The sequence below is a fragment of the Corvus moneduloides genome, chromosome 8, assembly GCF_009650955.1.
Source record: "Corvus moneduloides isolate bCorMon1 chromosome 8, bCorMon1.pri, whole genome shotgun sequence".
Lineage (NCBI taxonomy): Eukaryota > Metazoa > Chordata > Aves > Passeriformes > Corvidae > Corvus > Corvus moneduloides.
Window position 1 is genome coordinate 32777653 of NC_045483.1, and position 24741 is coordinate 32802393.

The 24741-nt window shown below is 43.3% G+C and overlaps 2 protein-coding genes across 2 annotated transcripts; both read left to right on the top strand.

The window, feature by feature from the left end:
• Positions 1-24: 24 nt before the first annotated feature.
• KIFBP (kinesin family binding protein) lies at positions 25-11154 on the top strand. Its single transcript, XM_032116518.1, has 7 exons — positions 25-398; positions 2738-2836; positions 5979-6058; positions 6176-6359; positions 7487-7571; positions 8866-8978; positions 9716-11154. Exons 1-7 carry the CDS (start codon positions 51-53, stop codon positions 10592-10594), a joined length of 1788 nt encoding a protein of 595 aa, XP_031972409.1. The 5' UTR covers positions 25-50; the 3' UTR covers positions 10595-11154.
• A 10968-nt stretch (positions 11155-22122) lies between these two features.
• Positions 22123-24662, top strand: SRGN (serglycin). Its single transcript, XM_032116957.1, has 3 exons — positions 22123-22280; positions 24046-24193; positions 24338-24662. Exons 1-3 carry the CDS (start codon positions 22190-22192, stop codon positions 24549-24551), a joined length of 453 nt encoding a protein of 150 aa, XP_031972848.1. The 5' UTR covers positions 22123-22189; the 3' UTR covers positions 24552-24662.
• The last annotated feature ends 79 nt before the right edge of the window (positions 24663-24741 follow it).

A 24741-nucleotide genomic window follows, 5' to 3' on the forward strand; every position in this document is an offset into this window, starting at 1 on the left:
CCGGGCGCGGGCGCGTCAGGCGGCGCGGGGCGGGGCGGGCGCGCGGGAAGATGGCGGCGGCGGCGGGCGGAGGGTGGCCCGCGGTGTGCGGGAAGTTCCGCGCCGCCCGCACGCTCTCAGCCGTGGAGTCCCTCAAGGACCCCGAGACGGAGCCGTACCGCTCCAAGTACAGCGCCCGGGCGCTGCTGCAGGAGGTGAAGCAGCTGCTGAGCGCCGCCGAGGAGGGCGGCGAGGCGGTGCTGGCCGTGCGGCGGGCCGTGCTGGAGTACGAGCTGGGCGTCAACCACACCGACACCGAGGAGCTGTCGGCTGGCGAGGAGCACCTGCAGCGCTGCACGCAGCTCCTGGAGCCGCACCGCCTCTCCCCGGACTGCGTGTCCCTCTACATACAGGCCCAGGTGGGCAGGGGAGGCCGCAAGGGGTGTCCGTGGAGCGGGAGGCTCAGGCGGAGCAGGGCCTTGTGTCTGCGGGCTGTGCCGGGTGGTCTCTGCAGTGGGCTGTGAAGAGATCCAGGGCAGTCCCGTGTCCTGACAGGTGCTGCTCGTTTAACCATAATCAACACAGCAGCCCTGGCGTTCAGTTCTTGTTGGAAGGAATCATTCACAGGTGGTGGCTGTTGGAGGGGTGTTCTTCTGTTTTAAGCCTCTTGCTGATGCCTCTGGGCGTGCAGAGCATCTAAAATGTGTTCTCCTAATTGAAACTGGGTGTTGACGGAACAGCGTGCTCTTCTGGACACACTGAGACAGAACTTGTAAGAACCGTGAAAGAATAAATTAGTAAAAGACCTCGCTACATCCAGAATTTATTTGTGATTCCTTAACTCAGTGGTTGTTAAAGTGAAGTTGGGAGGTGCTTTTATTGATGTGTTATCCTGAAATGATAATTCGTTTGCTTTTCAGCATTGTCTGTTATATTTTAAACTATTATATTTTGTCCCAGATGGGTAAATACAGTTTTGTTGGTGCTTGAAGTAATACTATTTTCTCTTTATTCAGAAGAATAGAATACTGTTATCAGTATTAGTTTTTGCTACACGAAGATTCACACAAGGGCCTTTACTTGATCACTCTGTCATGGTAGCTGGTGTATAGTTAGGTATCTTAGGTATCTGACGCTAGACTGTAAATGAAATTGAGCAGTTATTTAGATGTCTCTGTCAAAAATGGTTGCTCTAATTAGAAAAGGTTCCATAGTGCTTCCTCATCAAACTGTCAAGGAATTGTGGGCTGGTGTGGAAAGGTGCAAGTGAAAGGATGACTTGTCTTGCACTGGTTAAATTAGCTGAGTTGTCTGGAACAGTGAGGTTACATCTGCTCCTTGTCCTTCAGTGTGAGGGTATGGGTACACTGCTACAAATCTGTTACCCTTTGTAAGATAAGGAGGCTGCTCCAGCCGAAATAAGATAACATCTTTCCACATGTTCCTGGGGAGATGTGGCTCTTGTGGCTCAGCACCAGAGATTGCACTGCACTTCTGAATTGGTGTGCTGCAAAGCAGCTCTTCTCTCTATTAGACCAAAGTTTGCATGGACTTCGCTGTTTCAGGGCCTTCAGGAAGCAGCAGGATAAAGTTTGTTATGCATATGAAGTGCTGTGGCCCAACACTGATGGGCCTGCTGTTGCCTGGCACTGTCCTAAGGTGTGCACAGTGCTGGGAAACGAGCCCTCAGCTCCCGGTCCCAAGGGCTGTAACAGGCTTCAGTACTTAATTTAAACAATTCCTGATTTTAAAGCAATGATTATCATCAGTGGCCATACTTCTCCACCTTCTGGGATGCCTGGGGTGTGTTGCCATGGCACTAACTGCTATTTTGAAGGAAGAGGCATTCCTTTTTCCTGCTGGGCCTCTTTCTTTAGCCCCACTTCTGATTTCTGAGCTTTTGCATAAGATTGTGTATCCCAGTCTGTCTGATGGAATCTGGTCTGTTCCACTGCTTGGCCTTGGGCAAAGTGTTTCAGTTCATAAACAACATGTGATGTGCTTTCTTAGAAAAACAGTAGAATGGAATTGAAAGGGACACAGGGCTGGCATACAGCTACACATTCTAATTATTTTGAAGGTTTTGGGGGGTTTTTTTTAGCCCTCTTGAATTTTGTAACAGCACTGCCTAGGATTTAAATTAGCACATCAGACATAGATTATTATTAACACCTTCATCTTATTAATAAAATTAGTGTCATTTTTGTAAGAGTTGGGTTCGCAGATGCAGTGAGTTACTATGTACATTGCTTTAACTTAAATTTGAAGGCAATAATCTATAACTTTTGCATTTCAGAGGTGCTTCTCATCTCTTTCCATTGCTGAAAATATGCAAGCATTCATTCCTAGCATATTTTTTTCCTGTTAATTTTTTCTGTGGAGTCATGTTAACAAATTTCTGATTTCTTGTCTCTTTTTATGATATTTGTATGTGATGTAAAAGCTGCATGAATTGGATGCAGAACATACTCTGTGGAAAAAGCTCATTATTTCAGCACACCGGTCCTTATCTAGCAGAGTAAACAGAGAAAGTTAGACTGTGAGGTGAATTTTTAATGTGAAATTTGCTGTGTGAGAACCCCCTCCTTTTGAGCAACCCACAATGAACTTTGTGGGCACAATTTCTGGTTTTTGAAATACTTTGTATTAGAAGACACACACACATATATATATATATGAATGAAGACTGATCAATTGTTTGGAAAAAAATGTGTGATGTGAATGGAACATGACTATTTTTTTTACCTTTTACCTTTAGAACAATCTGGGTATCCTGTGGTCTCAAAGGGATGAAATTGAAACTGCACAAACTTACTTGGAATCTGCAGAAGCCTTGTATAATCAATACATGAAAGAGGTACTGTGTTAATATCATGGCAGGTTTTACTTTCACATACCACTTGCAGGTTAAGTAATCTTTGAAATAAACATGCAATGGAATTTGAGCTTCTGTGCTTTATACTGGCTGCTGTGATACTTTTGGCAAGTGATACGAGTTGCACTGCAGTATAGGACAAGGCAAACTAGAGTATTACTTGAGAATTTCAAAATAGAAAATGATTTTGCTCAAAAATAATGGTCCCTTTTGAAAGGTCTTTAATAATCCAGAGTTGATGCCAGGTAGAATTTGGGTTTTAATGATGACAGTTATTAAATCTTATCTTGGAAATGCAGTAAAAATGTCCTTTGCTTGCAGTAGGAAAAGGAAACAAAACTAATATTTGTTTGGTTTTCTCTGACTGTGCAGTGTTTTGCAGGGGCAAGTAGTTTAGTTCCACATCCAAGAGGACAGTCTCACAGATAGCTAACCCTCTCATGCATATTAAACAACCGTTTGAGCTGTGGATTCTGCTGTGTATCCTACAAAGACTCCGTTGTGCTATTTTTAAGCTCTTTGCAAAGCTATTTCTACACTGACTTGCCTCAGGGACTGTTCTGGAGTGAGCGAAAAACATTTGTGGTCTTCAAGAAGCAGTAGCTGTGTCTCAGGACAGCTGAATAGGTTGGACAGACCTTAGTTTCATGAAATTACAGGTTCAGTTCAGGTTTTACATGAAATTGGTTTAGAGTACCAATTATTCTTGCAGAGATTTTTAGAATGGGCAAGTATTTATTGGTTGGTTACTGCCGTCGTTCCACCCTTGCAGCCATGCTGGCCTACAGTGATAGAAGAGGTAATGGATCCAGAAGAAAGCCCCACTTGTGCTGAAGAGCTTGTCAGCTTATTTCCTGCTCTCTGGATCAGTTGGACTAACTAGAGATACTACACCTCTCTACAGATTCTCTCTCTAATTCCTGATGTTCAACTTTGATATTTATACCCAGCCCCACCTATCACGTGACCTCCAAAAGCTTCTGGCACTTGCTCCAGTGATTATGAAATTAAACTGGTACTATGGTATAGTGGATTAAAGTGCTGCCAAGTACTTCACATTTTCACTGTAGACTTTTCTGAAGCTGTTAATTTTTGTTAGTAGTGGTTACTGAATATTTCTTCTGGGGCTTTGCTGCCTGACTGGGGTTATACATACATGACGAGCCCATGTGAGATTGCTTACCACACCTTTTCCCCTAACAATATTTGCCACTTACAGTTCAAGGCATTATGCAGTCAAACATAACAATGCTTTAAGTCTTTTTTTTAGAAGAAACTACAGATTTATACAGCATTTGTCTTTCAGAAATTATAAATATGTGAATATGCTTTTCTTAAAATTCCCCATTTTTAGGGTATCAGGAAGCCTTCTTATTAGGGAGTCTTTGGTAAACTGCTGATGATGGAGACATTTTGCTGAGCAGGTGGATTTAGTTGTTTACTCACTGGGTCTAATTAACTTACAAATTGGATAGGGTGGTTTCCCTCGCCTAAAGCCAAAACCAATGCAAGGAGCTTGGGCTAATGAAGTCTGCTTAGAAAGGAGAGTTGGAGAGCTCTTTCTGAGGATAAGTAAAGACATAAGGATTGATATCAGAGAGAGATCTGTAGATACAGGAAGGAGAGAGTTTTGCGTACTATGTCATTTCATTTGCTTTCTTTGCAGGAATAGCTCTAGTCTTGCCAGAATATGCTCCAAATCTTGTTAGAAGGTTTATATCTAAATAAAACAAGAGGAAGGGTTATAAATTCACATCTAAAAATGAATGAGGTGTAAACAAAACCGTACAGATTAAAAGATCATGTACAAAAATCTACATGCCTCTGGTAGGTTAAACACGCTTTAATTTATTTGTCACTATCTGTTTCAGGTACATTTGTTCATTTTTTAAGATGAGTAAAACACTTCTATTAAAAGCAAGTAAACAAGTCCATTCAGGGATTTTTAATGAGAAGCAGTACAAACATAGTGTGTTTTCTTCCCTGTAAAGTGAGCGTATTCTCTGCCCTTGTTCCTGTTCCTGCCTAAGTCTGTATTAACTTATGAAAAGTATTTATTGAAACTGATTTTTATTTGTTGCCTTACCTTCTCTTGGGCTAAGAAATAAATGGGGTTAGGAAAGGGCTAGACAAGCTGCCTACTAACCTGGGCTTTGTTGCTGGCAGACACATTGGACGCCCTCCATGATGCACTGTGTAGTGGGAGAAAAGTTGTCTTAAAAAGATGGTTTCATATGAAGTGTTTTAGAATTGACATCTGAAGTTATTCACAATTGCAAAGGAAATGGGATAAGCACATAATAAAGCTCTGTCATGAGCGATGTTCATCTGTTGGGATTGCTTGTGAGCTGTCTGATAACGTTATTGACAGTTGTCTTAAGGCAGACTTGGATACAGCAATGCCAAAAGGTGTATAGTTGTCCATGTAAGGATTCTGACAGAACTCATGGTTTAAAGAACAAAAAAGTGCTTCTAATGATGTGAGCTACCACATTTAATAACTTGCATGTAGGCTATGCCTGATAGGAAGATTTAGCAGCTTCATCCTCCAAAGACATTGCATGTTGTCTCATTTGTCTGTCTGAGTAAAAGATCTCGCCAGCTCGCAGATACTTGGGAGTCCCTTCACAGCAGTTAGTCTTCACAGCAGGTCTGCTGAGCACTCTGCACTTCATGTTCTCTGCAGTACTTCCTGCAGGATGTTTTCTTGCTACTGATCGGTGCAGCTGGGCAAACGAATATTTCACACTTGAAGGCGTGCTTGGTATTAAATTGATGCCTCAAAACCCAGTATGTTATTGTACAAAATAAAGGTGCCCAGTAGAGTCCTATGGAATCCAGGCTGAGTATCTCTGGTGCAGGCAGCATGCATTGCTTTAAAGTACATAAGCAGAAGTCTCCTGCAAGCTGTGAACCTTGTCATTCCTTGTGGAATTGTGACTTTCATTCTCTAAATCTCCTGAATGTTGTGGAATTACTCTGGAGATGTGTCACTGGGATGCGTTACGCAGAGCTTTGTTAAATTTGGGGTTGGCAAATGGTAAATGATGTGCAGCCAGAAGAGGGAGCACTGTGCCACAGAGTAAGAAATGTACTTCGCTGAATGTATCATGTACCCTGGCAGGATGGAAATCCTCCCCTGGATCCCAGTGAACATTTCATGGCAGAAGAAGAAAAACTCACAGACCAAGAAAGATCCAAAAGGTGGGTGCTAAGCAGCATAGTTAAATTATTATTACTTTTTTTTTTTCCAAATTATGAGGGTGTATTTAGGGAGGAAAAAAGAAAAAAATCTTAAGAGACTGTTGGGTTTTTTTCCAGATTTGAAAAAGCCTACACTCATACTCTGTATTACCTGGCACAAGTCTACCAGCACCTGGACATGATTGAGAAGGCTGCTCAGTATTGCCATACTACTCTGAAACGACAGCTTGAGTACTGTGGCTACTACCCAGTAGAATGGGCACGCAATGCTGCCACTTTGTCACAGTACTATCTCTCCAAGGTAATATACCCAATGTTTTTCTGCTGTAGTGATACCATTAATGTTACTGTCAACTAAAACAGTTGTCTTTGAGACAGGGCTCCAAGCTGCATTTAAAATGGGCACCTGTAAAACCACAAGTTGTCTTCTGACATGAAACATCTGTCAGTTTTTTCCGAAGAGGACATGGTGGCTTTCCTGTGGTGTTGCGATGGCAATGGGGAAGATGAACAGGGGTGAAAACAAGAGAAAAGCTCTATAGCTAATGAAATACTAGCAATAATGTGATGTCATGTTCATAAGTAAACTTTAACATTATAATAATTTAATTTAAAATTCTTTCTTATATTGTTCTCTTACAATAAAGTTTGAAAACAAAAAGCATCTGAGAGCAAGGTATGGCTTACTGTTTTCTCTAAATTATTGTCCTTTGTACCTTAGCATATGCTCAAGAGTTGTTTGAACCTACATGAACATTAAATTGGATATGTGAGTTGGTAGCTGTTTGCTGTGTGTTGACTCTAAACAATCTACTGTTAGGACGTGCTTCAGCTTTATTTAGGAATTTCTATATTCCAGGCTATTTAGATTATTTTTTCTGATGTTTAAAAAGATTCCTGCCCTACCTAAGCCAGTTAATGCTAATTTCAGTAGTAACTCCTAATTTCCCTATCTTTTTGATGCATTGGTAGCACTAATTATTTAACAGTGCACTGCCAAATATGGGTAAAGGAATCCAGATCTGACTCACAATGTTGACTTGTATGTCCGGCTCGTTCCCACTAACACCCTGTGATAGTGTTTGCCACAAGGCATCACTTCCTTCACCTCAAGGCAGCTAGAGTAGCAGAGAGCAGAGCATTCAGAATGTTCAGTGTGCATAGTTAATATTAAAGTCAAGGCTTAGTGTTGTGGCTGTGGTACAGAAAAAACAATTGGTTAGAAAATACTGTATTCAGTAATAGGTGTGGAAAAGTTCTATATTTTCTTCCAGTGCCCAGGGAATATGCTCCAGAGTCTCTCAGTTTTGTCATTTCCCTTGTGGTCATGCATGTTCACTCTCTGAGGTGAAGGGTTTGGCCAAGTGAGAGCAGTGCTTGGGCTGCCCACACCAGTGCTAAATGCTGCTCTGTTCCTGTTTCTCTTAGGAATGCTTTATGGAGGCTCGACACTGCCTAGCAGCAGCCAGTGTCATCTTTAGCCAAGCTGGACAGGTGCCATCTGCTGAAGATGGTAAGTTTATAAAAAAGTTTTGAATAAAATTTTTGTGAATTAAGCATCATTATGTGTTAATGTTTAAAACTGAAGTTTAAACATTAATAAATGTACAAAACTTACCCAGTGTTAATTTTCTAGAATATTTTTCAATAAAGTGAAAGGTTTCTGAAAAGTGACTGCTACTACAGCTCAAGATTGGCTACGGGTAGACCCTGTGAGAAAAACTCACGTGCTTGTTGCTGGTGTTTCAGAAAGCATACCAGAGTAAAAGGGAAATTTAAAACAATATCCACTTCAACAGTGGCAATGTCTCTGTTCATCCATTTGGCTTTTTACATGTGCTAAAAATGCTGTTTGCCTCAGTGATCAGAGGGCAGTGATTCAGGAACCAAACCAGATGCTTCCTGGGAATAGCTTTAAAAGAGGGAGCAAAATTGCAGCTTTTAAAACCCCAGATCCAGAAGGTACTTGTATTATCTTTTGTTGCTGGATGCTGCAGCCTCATCAATGGCTGGTTTTGGAGTTGTAGCTGCCCTCCTTGTTGTTTGGGCATTGATGCAAAGGAACAACTTGGCAGTCCAGTGTGACTACCAGTAGAAGAAACTTTCAGAGTCTGAGTCTGAAGTTGGCTTTTTATTTCACGAACAGGAGTGCTGCCGTCCTGTAGGAATGTCCTCTCATTGTTCAGCTAACTCACTGTGTTCTGCATAGAGACTGGGAAGTGAGTTTTCACTGAAATGTGTTTGGTTTATGAAAATGTTATCTTGAGACATCAGCAGTGCTGCTATTTATGATAGTGGAGAGACTTTGGGGAGAAAAACACAGAAGTTGTAGAGCTAATAAATCTTATGTTTGTACCAGGTAGCTTAACTAAAGGTAGTTTCCCCTATTTTGTTCCCTTTTTTGGTAGCAAGCCTGGGGCCATTTGCAATACCAATGCCCTTATCTTCAGAAACAATTACGGGCAGGCAGCTGAATCTCAGAAAATGAATTATCCTGATTTCTTTCTCTTACTACAAAGAGACCCGGAAACCTTTTCCAGTAAAACACCTTGAAGATGAAAGGTCTTTTAAAAGATACATTATGATCTATTTATTTTCAGAATTCATAGATGATAAATCCACGTTAGTCTATACGGGTTTCTACCAGAAATGACAGTTTACAGAACTATTACATAAACTAACATGGAGAACATGTTTCTGTCTAACCATGAGGAAAAATTAAATACAAGTATGATATTCTTTGCATGTAACATTTGAGGGTCTTGCTGGACTTCTCTTAAAGTTTTTATGTGTTTATGTCCATTCAGTAGATGAAACAGAGCCAGACCAACAGGACCTTCCAGAGAGGAAAGCTGAAATTGCAAGGTGTTGGATAAAGTATTGCCTGAATCTTCTGCAAAGCGCTCGAAAATTGCTTGAGGTAACAGAAAATCGGTTCTGTAGCTGTCATTGTCTAACAGCAAACTAAGTCTGCTTTGATGTTTGCAAGAGGAATCAATTTGCAGTGGGTAACAAGAAGTAAGCAATTGCCCAGTGAACAAAACAACAAATACTTGCAGTGTAGCAAGTATTTCATGGTATGCTTTGACTTAAATGCAGCACTTAAGAGTAAGCACAGATAGGAGATCAGCTCTGTAGAGTGATCAGTGCATTGCTTTTACAGCAACCTCACAAATTTTTCTCCTCTCTGCTGCATTTTCTTGCAGCTTGATTTGACAGATACCTTCTTATTTAACTGCTAGTAAGAACACTGTCTTAATATGCAACAGTTTTGTGTGCTGATGTTCTCATTCATTCAAGCATTTGATTAATTCAGATTTGATTCCGTTCATTGAATTCATTTAAGTATTTCTACAGATGTTTAAAACAGCATTTGCTGAAACGCTTTGTGGAGCAGAGGCTTTGGGCTTAACGTTTATTCCTTTGGCTGTTTTGTCACATAGGGTAGGGAGACTGAACCACCTTAATTTTGTCTTGTCAGAATTGACACCGTAATTTACATTATTCTTTTGTTAATATAAGGCCTAATATATCAATTATTTCTCTTTTGTCTTGTTGCTCACTAGTTCATATTTCAAAGGTGACTCAAAATGATTCAGTGTAAGTATCGCTTTATAAGCCAGATTTGTTTTTAATTAGCATGCTTTCTCATTTCAGGATAACATAGGAGAGCTGGATCCAGACAGGCAATTGGAACTTAAAGCCCAAAGGAAAAAAGAAGAGGATGAAAAAGAGACGGGCAGGAAAAAAGCTGTTCTTTTTGGGACAAGTGATATATGTGACTCTGTCTTAGCCATGGAGGAGAAAGTAAGCAGTGTATATCCTTTAGATTTTCAAGAAGCCAGAGAAATCTTCCTGGTTGGCCAGAACTATGTTCAGGAAGCAAAAGAGTTCTTTCAGGTTGATGGTTATGTTACTGACCATATTGAAATTGTTCAGGATCACAGTGCTTTGTTTAAGGTACTTGCTTTCTTTGAAGAAGACTATGAGAGGCGCTGCAAAATGCACAAGCGTAGAATAGACATGCTGGAGCCAATCTATGCAGACCTGAACCCCCAGTACTACCTGTTGATTTGTAGGCAGCTTCAGTGTGAACTAGCTGACACCTATTATGAGATGATGGATTTAAAGGTAGCTATTGGTAACAGGTTAGAGAAATTAGACTCCCACACAGTTAAAAAAATTAATTCTCTGGCTCAGTTCGCAATCAAATATTATGAACTCTTTTTGGATTCTTTGAGGAACCCTGATAAGGTGTTTCCTGAAAAGCTCGAGGAAGATGTTCTTCGCCCTGCAATGGTGGCTAAATTTCATATTGCACGACTATATGGTAAGCTTATTACTTCAGATAGCAAAAAGCAACTGGAAAATATGCAGACATCATTGGAATATTACACATTTCTGGTAGACTATTGTGAGAAGTATCCAGATGCTGTCCCTGCCATTGAAACTGAACTAGAACTCAGTAAGGAGATGGTGAATCTTCTTCCAGCAAGCATGGAGAGGCTAAGAGCAAAGCTGTCTTCATTTGTATAAATACTTGCCTTGGAGGCAAATGGGCGCTATCAGAACAGTTACCTGTCCGAGCCAGTGCTGTTGCACAGCTTCTGTACTGATTGATAGAACTAAGGTGTCTGCAGGGACATCCACCTAGAGCCTGCACTAGTGTAACCTTGTGAAAAACTCAGAGCTCTCCTGGTCCATAGCTTACCCACGCTAATGGTATAAACTCTAAATGTAAAGTATAAGTCCAGCTAATGCTTTGTACTGTGTGTCCTATATGTAAATATAAACCTTTTCTCCCTCACAGCTTTTTTTGGCGTATGATTCAGTTTTTAAGTGTAGTGCTGTATGAAAATAGTTTCTTTTAAGAGAATCTTCTTCTCTAAGAACTTTTTTTCTAGTAAACCTGAGGCACATTCTTCCAACTAGAATACATTTTCTCTCTTCTAATGTTTGTCCCCAGAAAACTTTATGAATGTGAAGGCAATTTGTTTTTAGTATTTATTTTGTAAGTTGCTTGTTGTTCTTTTCCCTTGTTAATCAAAACCTACTTGATAGAGACTCAATAAATTGACTAGCTTGGCTAAATGTTTCTTCAGAGTCCTTGGAATTCTGTTTCCTGTGAACTAAGATACAATGTATATTTCAACTTAGGCCAAAGTAGAGAGTTGAGAAAGTGTTTCCATATGAGTGTCTTCAGTAAAAACACATGAGCAATTGTAGTGCCAGTAGCCAGAGCAAGAAAACAGCAAACCTTCTTTGTGGTGGGAGGAGATACCCTGCTCTTAATACGTGATAGAGAATTCACAGGTTACAGGTCCCATGCTCTAGTCCTCCAAACATTTGCCTAATACAGCTTAAAGCCCTGGGATGCCATGGATGGCTTCTTACTTTGTGTTGCTCAGGGAGCCCAGGTGCTGTTTTAGCAGGAGCTGTAATTGGGACCTGTCTGAAGTGGTTTTAGATGAAATAAAGGCAGAGCACATTGTCCAACTTTATAGTAAGAGATGATGGCCAGAGATGCCAGGGGACATGGGGCAAGTGAAGGGACAATGTGACTTTGTGCAGTAGTGCACCAGCAGTCTTATCACTGACATGGTGATAGGGTGGGAGGATGTTTACAACACTAGAGGGCATTGAAAGGGAACAGTCAAAACAACTGGATTCTTCTGGAAAATGGAGGGGGAGAAACATTACGTTTGCTTAAAGGGTGTGAGGGGAAAGCATGTGCAAAGCAAGAAAGCATGTACATCTGAAATGTGTAGCAAAAATCTCTTCTGCAGAGAATTCTGCAAGCTAGACTGCTAACCACAAACAAATAGGCCAACAAATGGGTGCTGGAAATGAGCGGCAGCAAAACTCAAAACTAGGCCAGCTACTTGTGTGCCTGTAGGAACAGAGAGAGAGTGAGTGCACGTGCCTGTGTTCTTTCTGTTTTACTAAATAATTGTCTAGTCAGCCTCTAGGAGTTTCATTTCTGCAGTCAGATCTTTAATTCAGATTTTCCTGTGGCCTGAAGGTAGGACAGCCCTAGTTTCTCACTGAAACATTTCTCAGCAGGCTGTATTGCACATTATTTTTGTCTGATTTCAGTTAAAGCTAGTGTGGACTTTTGCCACAAACTCAAAAGTTAGAATTTTCTACTAACTTTCAGTTTCACATTCAAGTGGAAGGTGGCAATACATGTTTTGGGTAGTTCTTTGAGGTTTTTTTCCTTCCATGCTTTTGCCTTTGATCAAATTTTGTAGACCATGGATTGCCTGCCTCATCAAATTAGTTTTCTTGTAATTTGGAGGCGGATAGTTTGTGGGCTATCCTAGCATAAAAAAATCATCTTTTTTTTCCCCTTCAAATACTGGTCTGAAGTAAGAATGAAAAGTTACCTGCAGGTAACTGCAAAACTGAATGAAGTTCAGGGTCACGTATGCCTTTTAACTATCAGGTGTATCCCTTTTAATAATTAGATGTATCCCTTTTAACCAATTTAACCATCATGAGGTGTGCAGACAGACACCCTGAATCCACTGGAACCACAGTGAGAGCTCAGCAGACAGGTAAGAGTAGGTCCATAGTTAAGAAGGCCTGATATAAGAGGGATCAGAGCTTTTTCAGCACAATCAGTGTGATTGGCACTGTGGTTTGGAGAGCTCTCTGTTCTGAAGATACCCAGAACACTTCAGCTTTCCAGCTTTTCTTAAAATACATTTCATATAAATGTATATGGACTTACAGAAACCAATTATGCCAGTTCATCTCCTAGAGTAAATGTCCAAGGCTCCTGCCAGCTAATCATATTTTACTAGTGGAGACTACGTTGTGCCAGATGCTCAGCACAATGCACTGTGCTGTGTTTCTTTTAAGGCATGTCTTTTTAAGCAAACCCTTTGAATAATTCCTGTTTGTTCAATGATTTGAGAGAATGAACTTATGTAAGATTGTGTATTTAGTTAAAAAAAAAAGTAGGCGGGGAGCTTGTTGGATTAGGCAGCAAAGCTCCCTTCAGGAATGTTGAGTTTTAACTGTAAAGTATGTGTGAGGTCAGGCATTTATTTCAAAGATTAATTGAAGATTAGGTTCCTGTGAACTCTGTTTAACCTGCATTTCTATTCCTTTCTGTACAGCAAAAAAGTCTTACAACTGAAACCTCATTTTTGATGTTCTACTAGTTCTTTCTCCTTAGCCAGCATAAAGCAGCAAGATTTACGAGAAGTCCATGTTTGTGCAGAATTCCTTTCAAGTGTGGCATCTGACCTCAGAGCTATAACCTCAGAGTACTTCTTCAAATAGCGTGCAGCACTCATGAGAAGTGATTTGGTTTGACTAAAACCAGTTTTGGTTTAATTGAAGCGCTCTTAATTCTCATGCTGGCTAGAGATATGGTAGGTGTTCTAAAATGGAGTGATGGGGATGGTTGTGCTGTGCTTCAGTATTTTGTGAAAGAAAGAAACCAGTGCCTTGTTCTGCCTCCCTACAAGGTTGTCAGAGCAGGCTCTTTTTTTTTTCTCGAGGCGCCTGGACTGGAGAAGCATGGCGGGAGGTGACTGCTGTGTCCTCTGTTGCTCTTAAGACAGCTGAAGCACCAGGGGCAGTGGGCAGAAGTGAGCCCTCACTTCCCCTTTGCAGCAGGAAAGCAGGTCCCCTGTGTTGCAAGGGGAGATGCTGGTGCTGGTTGCTGCCTCTGTGTGGCAAAAGCTCCCTGGGCTGGTTCTCTTCATTTGTGCTCCTGAAAGCTCCTGGGTGGGGTGTTTTGGTCCTGCCCTGGCACAGGCTCGGTGTGGATGGTTTCCTTCTCTGTGTGCACATGGAGACATGTCAGTGTAATGGTGCAGTGCTTGCACTGGGTGCGATTACTGCTGCGCTTCCACGTCCAGAATTACTGTGGGGGCCTGATTAGCCTTGACACCAGACAATGAGAAACACAACTGATCTTGTTAATGTGGCTTCACCTATCTCACTTTTGCTTGGTGTTCTCTTTTTACTCAGCACTGAGAGAGCAAAGATGACCTTTACTTGTGTGTTTCTATTAAAAGACTGAGATAGTTGGTGTTACCTAGATGTTTTCTGTGGAACTTTTTGTTATAAGATGCCCAGATGTAGTCCTGCAAAGGAGGACATAGCTGGTCTGGCAGCTCACGAGGCAGACCCTTCTGTAGTCTTGAAATTACAGAACTAAAGATTATTACATTAAAGCTAAGCGCATAAAGTTGTGGTGAGAAGCATTTGTCAACTTTCTTTCCTCTTTTCATAGATGTTTTGCAACATCTATGGCTATTTTAGAGCTTGCTACAAATGATTAATTTTTGGTTTGAAAAGTGCTTTTACGTACTTCTCAGGAACTCTGTCCAAAGTGCCTCCTAGTGCTTTTGCAGTTTGGTGGTTTCTAGCTCTTCCTTGTCACGGGTAGGCGTAAAAACAGCCATTTCCCAATGAGAACTATTTGCCTGGCTGCCTTTTTTCCAAAACCATCATTTGCTGTGTCTTTACAGCTGAAGAGCCAGGCAGACTGTTGGGATACTAAACACAGTACCTTTGGAAAATGTGTTGCTTCCATTCAGAACAGAAAATGTCTGTGATACTTGACTACTTGTCTAGGGAGAGGTGAAGGATAATGTGGTGCCTTTAACACCAAAGGTTTTAATAATTTGGGTGTTTATAGCAATGTTTTAAATATCTAGTGCTTGAATTTTTGGCATCGGGTGTGCACAAAATACAGCAAAATCTTTTTACATGCTCATTGCTGTGAAAGAGACTTACTAGTTGGCATTGGACCAAGATGCAAGGATTTCTTTGTGTGAGCTTTTTAATGCAATTTTCTGCAGAAACAAAGAGGAATTGGATGAGTGATCAGTGAAAGACTGGAATAGGCATGTGATGAGTGAGCTGGTGTTAGTCACTGAATACTGTAAGAGGAGTACAAAGTGCTTGTATCAGAGAGTTACCCTGAGATCCGTGGGTGAAATGCATGGGGCAAACAAAAAAAAGGAATGAACAAGATGATTTTCTGCATACTTAAGTGTCTTGGAGTGGAGCAAGAGCAAGAAATTCCCAGGCAGGGTCTCAAACCACTCTGAGTGTTGGCTGTGACGTTCCTGTTGGTTTCCTGGAGGCCATCTCTGGATAGGCAGTGGGTTCAGCTAACAGCAGAGAAGTTTTCACAGCCCATGAGAGAATGCAGTCAGGTGGGCCCAGAGCCTCCTTCCACCAGAATGCCAGGACCTTTTAAATAACAGTGATGCCCTAGAAGTGATTTCTAGTGCAGACAAGGAGACAGAAATGGTGATACTGCATCTGATTGCCAGCAGGTGGTCGGCAGACAAGGAGGGGACCATAAAGAACAGCCATAAAGAACAACATAATCCCCTGCTAGCAAAGTTTATTTTGAATTCAAATATTTGCCAATGGCCTGTGCATGACACCTGATAAGTGTCAGACACTGCTATCCACCTTGCCTGTCCACATCTGGAACTTTTGGCAAATAGGTGTCAAATACTTTTTAATGTCTCCATGTGCTTTGCCTTAATGTTCTCTTATGGTGATGAGCTGCCATGTTACATAGGGTTCATGGAAAGACGTATTTTGCTTCTCACTGCAAAGGCACAAGGTACTGCAAGTGCAAGGGTCTTGTGACTCTCACCTCCCTGGCCTCTCTGCTGCCCTCTTTGCAGAAATGTTGGATGAGGTGAATCTTGCCCCAGGCTTTGGCTTACCCTGCTGACTGACCCGAGTCCTTGAAGTAAGAAAAGACAAAAAATCTTTTTTCCTAGTTAATACAAATTATGTTTTCAAAAGGGATGTGCTCGTCTTGAAGGGGGGCAGAGCAGCTTTGTCAGCACTACAGTTTCTGAGCCTGGGGGACAGCAGTTTGGAGCCTGTTGCTTCATGCTGCAGCAGCACCCAGCCAGAGAGCACAGAGCAGATCCTTCAGAAGGGCTTGGAGGCCTGGGAACTGCCGGTCCTGCTTGGGAGAGGCTCCTGTGGCAGATCTGATTTTCATACTTTTCCTCGTTTTTCTCTTCTGTCACATTTCAAAACAAAAGGATGCTTCTACTAAATCAAATGTGCTTAAAGCTAGCTAAGAAATGCCCAGCTCCTTTGCTTGATAGGAAACAAAAAAAACCCCCACCCTGTTCTCTTTTAATGTAAACATAAATTCACCTCTTTCCCCAACAGCTTGGTGAAGATCACAAAATTACAACTCCAGGCTGTTTAACTGGGGCCTGAACACCAGCTCTGCTCCACTTTACACACAGGATGAGAGAAGTAGGCCTGGTTCATGGGGACACCTCTGCAGGAGCATCGCTGCTTACTGTTCCTCTTCATCTTCCCAAATTTACTGATGTCCTTTCTCCCCACACATGGTGTGAAGTTTGTCTGTGTCACCAATGGTGCTCGTACACAAAAATAAGTTTGCATTCGTGCAGGCAATGGAGGCAAGGTGAGCTGCTTGGTGTGGATCTATGGGCAAGAGCCCAAGGCTGACAAAAAGCATCTAAAAGATCTGAGTAGCTCACTCATGTGAGGTTGTCCTGTGCTGGAGAAACCATCTGATGGAAAACTAGCTGTGTCTAATTCCTGGGTAGTTGAGCTTGAACCAGTAACATATGCAGCAATGCCAACTGGTTTGCAGTGAAAACACATTCCCCAAGAAGCAGTGGAGGAACAGGGCACCAGGCTTTGCTTTGAAAACATCTTTGCCCCACCATCCTTCTCTCCCTTGTTAATTCCTTATGGGTTTAGGGGCATTTTCCCAATAAGTGCTGCATGATCCCTTGCTCCACCGTGCAGGTCCTGCTTGCATTGCGGGGCTGGTACTGCTCTGGGATGGAGTTTTAAAGGACAGTCAGCTGCTGAAATTGCCTCCCTAATCAGTAACCAGAGCTTGGCTGCTGTGTCATGTCTTAACAAGTTGTTGCTTTTAAACTGTTGTCCTGAATTTGCCAGCCAAAACCTCCTGCTGCACTGTGCTTCAGCAGGTACAAGCAGAAAGCATCAGCACTCCCAGCAGCAAGGAAATTGCTTTTTCCACCTGAAGGATAGGCCTGTTGCTTGGTTAACGTTTCTGGGAGAGAGGGGAGATTGCTGATGGGGAAAGGTCGTTGGCAGCTTCCTGTCTGCCAGCAGCTGTGCTTGATCTTGATGCAGCTGTGGCTTTGCAGCAACGATTTCCCCCTGCACTTGTTGACCTTCACCATGGGAAGAAAGAAGGAGTTGCTCTTCTGTGAGATCTATATGGTAACAAGTGTCTGATTTCTACATGATAAATGTCAGTGCTTTCTTACAAGATCTGAATCTTATCTGCATGGACCAGGCCCTGATGCTGCCCTCAGAGGAGAGAGGTGGTGGCACAAGAGGCCGAGGGATGCCATGGGCTGCCTGGGCCATGATGCTCTGGGTGCAGGGGTGAACACGGGTCAAATGCTGAGCTCAGATGTGACCCAGGTTAAGAATTACTCTTTACTCAGGGCTGGATTTAGAAATCCCCCCATCTGGACCCAAACCTCTCTCTCTGGCTTGCCAGCTCTTTGCTATTTTGAAGCAGGAGAGGTTTTTGCTTTCAGTCACCAAAGGTTGGTTGACTGGTTGGTTGGTTGGTTGGTTGAACAGGAACTGTTGGCAAAAGGCATCCTTAAATTTAGCTGGAATGCCTGCCTGGAGGGGAGTTCGCTTCTGAGGGCATCAGGGTGATTTTGGGCATTTAAGAGTGCAGCTCATGAGTACCCCCTGAGATGCACCAGTGTGCTCAGGACCCATTGGATGTCCAGGTCTCATGAATCTCATCCCAATTCAGCAGTGAGTGTCAGGGAAGAAAACTGTTCTGCCTTCCCAAAAGGCAAGATGGGCAAAACAAATGCTCCTTGTGTTGAACCCAGCTGCCATTCAGACACTCTCCCCTGTGCTCTGTCTGTCCTCTATTTTTTTTTCTGTTGCCATCATTCTCTCTTCACTCTTGTTTCCAGCTCTGCTTGTAATAGATGTAACCTTTTCTGTACTGGCTGCTCCCCGGTGTACAAAATACGTATTCCTACTTTCTCAGCAAAGTAAATAAAGAGCTGAGAATCACAGGCAGGGCCCAGTGCTTCAGGATCCCCAGCTGCTCCAGCTGTCTGCTGGCTTTGCTGCTCCATGGGGATGAGTGTTTGAGGTGTGCAGGGGTCGGCCTGGATTCCCATGTGTCCTGGGTTGCAGTATATTATATTACCATCCTCAGGAGCCGTTGAAACCAGGTGGGGCAGTGTTTCCTTGCCTCCTCCCCCCAGACTATCTTGCTGTTAATTGCCCATCATTGTCCTGCCGCCTGACTCGGAGATAACTCCCTCCGGACTATCTTCTGTTAATGAGCCTAATCAACACTTGGCCTCATGACTCATTACCCCATTGTGAGATGCTCCACCCAGAGGGAGGAACCAAGCATCTCATCATGAATATAATCTGAGACTGAACACCAGAGAAAACCCTTCCCACTGGATTTCCAGAGGACAGGAGCTACACAGCCACCATTGGACTTCCTGAGGAAGAGCAGACTCTTTTACTACAGGATCACTGCTTCAGGGGACTGCAGCCACCATTCTACCAGACTGCTACCGCCACCCTGCCTAACAGGGTGTCAGGTTGTACCTTGACTCTGTCAATTTGAACCAGTGTTTTCTTTAATTTCCATTAAATTGTTATTCTGACTTGGTGCCTCCCACTTGTTTGTTTTCAAACTAGTACACCATGGAAGCCAGAGTTGAGCTCCCATCAGCTCGGGCAGGGGAAAACTTGACCCTGAGAGCAGAGTGACCCCACAGCAGTTAAGGTTTATCTGATTTCTGAGCAGTTGTCAATGAGAAAACTCTTTATCAGGACCCTGCCTGGACAGATAGTGCCTTGCCTGCGAGCCTTGCTGATAAGCACCAGGACTGTGGGTGCCCCTGCACCCATGGGAGTCCATCTGTCCATCTGGCTGCTTGTCAGGAATACAGACTGCAAAGTAAACCTGTGCTGCCTGCTGAGGAAAAGCAACAGAGAGATTGGCCTGGCACTGCTATGCCAGACCACTCCTCTGGACCAATCTGCACCATCAGCATTTACCTGGGCTAGAGCAGAGAAGGGGTTGATGTCCAAAGAATTGGCTGAAACACCCCCGTGATGCCCCTGTGGGTTACTGCTGGGATTTTCTTTTGCCCGATATTCTGCCCTCATCAGCAGAGTGGATGTCCTTATGCCAGGCACTCCTGCAGTGTGGTCCACATTTAGTGATGTTACTAAATTAGTCATTACTCCGGAGGCCAGTAGGGAGATACAACAGCTCTGAAAGTTAAGACTAAGGAGCGGTTAAACACTTTAGATTTTGAAGTGTTTATTGTAGTTTAAGACTACTTCCAGATTGTTCAGGCACATAATGGAAAGTCCTGGGTGTCTGCTCAGGGGTCTGGGTGCATAGTGCCGAGGCAGCCTTCTCCCTCCACCTGTTCCCTTCTCCCCAAATTAATGCCTTACAAAAATGCAAAGCAAGAGCTTTGCAGATTAAGAAACCTGCTTTGCATGTGATTTGAAAATAATGGCAGCACTTCAGTGCAGTAGCTGTAAGCAAGGCTCCAGGAGCAAGCTGTGTTCTCAAATACCTGTTCCTCATTTATTTGCTTCTTTTTGTAGGCCTATTATGTTGGGCTATTTAATCTTTCAGTTTACATACACAGGAAGAATATTATCCTACAAATCTTCCTCACAGTTTATGGAAGGTAAATTTGAGGTAGCTGACATTGGTATGGTGACTGTGCTCTCCTCTGCAGATTTAAAATATTTAACTTAAAATCCTGTTTCTCTTAAAGTCTGATAGTCATACCATGGCATGTTAGTGTTCCAATATAGGTTAGCTCTTTAAAAAAAGAAAAAATTTGTTAACTTTCAGCAGTTGTGGCCTCTAGCCCAAGATGAGATTTTTTTTTTAATTAGAGCTGATTATTTTCACTGTATGTCTTGAGTGGTTTACAGATGGTGTTCCTTGGGCATCCCGTGACGCTCCATAAAGGGCATGCTTTACTTTTAAGACCTGCATGTCCCAGTCTGCTTAAGATCCAGGTCTCCAGTGACTTCCATGTTTGTAGGAAGGTGGAAAACTCTTTACTTGCGAAGTGCAGTGGGGTGTGGGCACTGGCAGAGCACAGCAGGGCAGGAGATGGGCACAGGCTAACCCTACCTGCAGGCTTCAGGGCCCTGTTACACAGATGTATGTGAGATAGGGGTGAAACATTTGCTTTGGACTTCCCACAGCTACCGATTGTAAAGTGATCTCATTTCCTGAGGCATGCTGTGGACACAAAAAAAAAAACCCAAAACTGTGTAGCAAAACTGCCAGTGCTACAAGTTCCCCCATCAGCTGATGGTACAAGACAGATAACTTGGCTCTGCGAGATCCCCCTCCAGATACAGGGAATTTGCAGCTCCCCTACCCACAGCAGCTCCCCCAGCTCCTGCAGAATCCCCAGTTCCCCATGACCGTGCCCACTGGTGGGTATTGCTCTGGCTGCATCTCACGGGGCTTCCAATGCCATAGTGGAAAATGCCCTGGGCTAGTGGGCAAAACTAGCCAGTGGAGTTTTTGCTTTCTCACATGGAGATTGTTTGTGCACAGTGGAGGGGTGAGGAACGGATCAGTGTGTACCCATGATCAGTGGAAAGTGAGAGGTGTTATTGCAGGGACGGTTTCCGCAGCCTTCAGCAAGTGGAGGCTGATCATCTCCCTCACGTGTTTGCCCAGCTTCCTATTGATGCTGAACACTGCCTTAAACAAAAAGAAAAAAAGAGTTGATGCTAAAAATACAATGTACAAATGAGGGTGGTAAGAATAACCACTGCACGAGTCCTTCCACACCTGCTCCTATTTTTCCTGTGCCAGAGAAAAACCCCATGTACAGAGGCTCATAATAAACCACATCAAGGCTGAACATGCAACTCGATCCCTCAATCTGGTGGTAAATCCCAGCATGGAGAGGGGAGGGAGCTGCTGGAATCTTTTCTGCTGCTTCATGGGGTTTTGGTGGAACACCGTGCCCTGGGGAAAGTCACCGCTCAGCCCAGATCCCCACTGGGGGCCTCTGTGGACTTTCCACCACATAAAAATAGATTTACCACAGACAACTTGCACTGTCAGCCCCAGTACCGACAAGGTGCTGCAGCATGTCAGGCCCACATGTCGGTGCCCCAGTTAATCCAGCAGCTCTCAGTACAACTGAGAAAAACCTTCACTCCTTTGGTAACCTTGTTGTTTGCAATTTATTCTTAAGTGAACTCAAGCCTGAGTTTAATCACAGCCAAAAGGCAAGTAAAAGGTATGAGCCAGCTGAAAGGCAGCTTCTATTTATCTGTCTCTATAAGCGCTTTCATGGCTTCTCAGATGTGTTCCTTGTGGAGCCACATGTGATCCAAAGGGGCATTTGTACCACACAATGATGATCTGGCCAAGCAAATTGACTTTGCCCTTCCAGAAAGGAGCTGATGTGTTTCTACCAGAATATATTCTTTAACTTAATACATTTTTTTTCACTTCTACTGTGAATATCTATGATTCTGCTTTCAAAAAAACCCAAAAACCCCCAAGCCTGGCATGAAATTACAGAGATAATTTACTTCTGTGGAAAAAGATGATTCCCCAGATGGTGAAACATGTACCTACTGCGAGTAGCTGGCTTCTAACCATCTTGGCGGACTGGTGTGAGCTTGAGGCAGGGAAAGGCAGTGCCAGTGCCAATGCACAAATGCAGTTGATCGAAAATTAGGGAACATGAAGCACTGCTTTTTCACTCTGGAGGCCTCTCAGCATTGGGCAGACGCTGGGTGGGATGTGTGCCTTGACCACAAGCTGCTGGCAGCACCACCTTCAGTCCAGCTGGTGGGTCCTAGGTTTGCTTTTCTCCTCGGGCAAAACAGGAGATGAAGGCAGAGGAACTTTCAATTTGGATTGATGAAGGCAGGAAGGCCACAGTGCTGAGCTTTTCTGTTCATGTCTCACTCCTGTCAGTCAGGAAGTGGTGACGCAGGTTATGGGTTGGGTTTGAGGTTTTGGAACCTTTTCTAAAAGTTGATCTCCTCGCTCCGTCTTATTTCTGAAGTGTGAAGCTGTGGTGAAGGCTGGTTGCGAGCAGAGGGATGCCAGCCAAAATGCAGCTCCTTATCAGATGTAACGGGAGGATTTTCCTGGCTATTTGTTTAATCCTCTTTGTGGGATACACAGCACAAGGTAAAACGGGTTGTTGTTCTCTCGGTAATCCTCTTTCTGAGCTATGCAGTGTAGGCAGCCTCTGAATTTCACAAACTGGCCTTCTTCTGGGGGTAATGAGATCTATTCAGAAAGTCTGTTTTGCTAAAGTTTCCTTTTCTGGAGAGGGAACAGCAAGAAAATGTGCTTTTTGCAATTGGAGCATTTCGATTTTTGGAAAAAGCTTAATGAAAAGTTTGTTGTATGTGTGTATGTTTTCAGTCTACGTATTTCAATATATATTTTTCTAAATGTCCCTTTCATAGTGGTCTGGTTACTGCTGTTACTCACTTAGGGAGTTACAGACATAGTATGTAACAGTTCCCATGTCATAACTCCTATGGTCTGCTTTCTGGGGTGAGCAGGAAAGGAAACTAGCTGTAAGTATGAGGAAACTAAACGGTTTATTTGGTAAAATATTGCAACATACAGCACTAAAACAACGAAAAGGAAATATTGATTCATGATGCCATGCCCCATGGATTTGTTTCTTGTGAGAGAAAAACTCCTCTTCAAGCATGTAGAGTGTAATTTGTCCACAAACCAAAGCTGTGATAGTGAAAGGCTCTTGTTATGCATTACCACTCTGAGGCTGATCTTTGAGGGACGATGGCCTGCTTGCTCTATGTTGCTTATTTGCAAATTTTTCAGCTACAGCTGTTTACTTTGTTGTGACTGTTATTATTAAAAACCTTTTTAATAATAGGCGAGGAGAAGAAAATAAGTATGATAAAGGAATATACTATAGAAGCAGCAGGAAATTACACCCATGAGATCTTTTTTCTTTTACAGAAGAGTGTAGGAGGTACCTGAAAGTCATCCAGTACATTATGGAAATATATAGGGCAATAGAGAAGTGTAATTACAGAGAGATATTCCCAAGAAACTGAGAAAAAAAATAGATAAAGTGCCAACAGGTTGAGAATGCACCAGGAGGTTTCTGAACAAATTAATTATATGAGACCAAGAGGAAGGATGAAATGCCACTGCTTTTATCTTCACTATGTGATCCTTATTTTGTCATTTTGGTATTTTTTGAAGACCCACATTTTCAGTGACAGCCCCAATCAGGCACCTGGGGAGCACCAGAACTGAAAACATGGGTTTACAAAACCTTGTTGTGTCTAGGAGACACCTGAACTGCCTCTCCTCTGGCGAGTGCTCTGAGAGCCTACATAAACCCCAAACCTGCTCCCATGGCATACCCTGAGTTTCTCACCTCCCCATCAAAACTCATCCTATTGAACTCGAAGGGGCAGAGCTGGAGCCAAGAGAGGAAGGAGAGCACAGGAGCCAGCTGTCTGCTGGATTCCTTGTCCCCAGAGATTTTCACATTATTTTCACATACCTCCACCTTCTCTCAAGGAGAGCTGCAGGGCACCCTCAGGTCCCCCACAGTTGCGCCATACTGTGAGCTGGGGATGAGCCTTGCTGTGACAGCAGTGGTTTCCCATGGACTTCCCGGTGCCGTGTGTGAAGGGGATTCCCAGGGATTTTTCATGGACTTCCTGGTGCCGTGTGGGAGATATGTCTGATGTCTCTGATGGCAAAGGAGTCACTTAGGATGTCAGTAGCCATTTTAAAAAAAGTTGTCAGGGTTACTTTAGTTTTCCAGAGGTTGAGCAATCAGGGCCGCACAAATTACTTCCATCCGCTCCTTTAAGCCTTATTGGGTGCTCATAAAGTTAATAGGACCTGGTGAGTAATGTCCTGGTCCTCATGGATAATGTGTGGCTGATTCCATCAGGTGCTCCGATGCAGAGGGCAAGGTACAAGAGAATGAGGTGCCGGCCTGACGCCTGGTCTGCTAACTGCATTGAAGAGAAGGGGCCCTGGTTTTACATGCCCAGTGGTGGAGCCAACAGGATCCTTCCTCCCATGGCAGACCCGTCCTTGTAAGTTCATTTGCCACATGGTTGTCATTAATGCTAGCACCCCAGAATGTCTACTATTCCTGCCTTGACGGTCCTGTTACAGTGTGGCTCGCCCACGCTTAGATCTGTTCATCTAAGAGAGAAAAATGCCATTCTGCATTTCAGGATGAAGAGATACCAGGAGTTGGGTGATATATTCCCTCTCTCGGATGAGGATTCCGCCTCTGGGTCCAATACCATGGTGGAAGCAGAGCCAGCCTCTGGGTCGGGGCTTGGTGACAATGACAGCTTTTCTGAGGCGAAGCTGCCTGTCTTCCTGGAGAGCCTGCGAGGCACTGAGCTGAAGGAAAAGCTGTCGGAGGAGGATTTGCTCCTGTAGGGCTGGAGACGTTGTCCTCATGCGTTGCTCCCTCGCCTCTTCCCCAGAGCCTGACCCAACAGCCATGAAGCGGTTTTAAACCAGCATCAATAAAAATTTTGCCTTAAGATCCTTACTGCTTTCACTTACTAAAACGGTTATTGTTCAGTCTGAACTGCCTTATGTGTGTATGTGCGGCAGCCATCCCAAT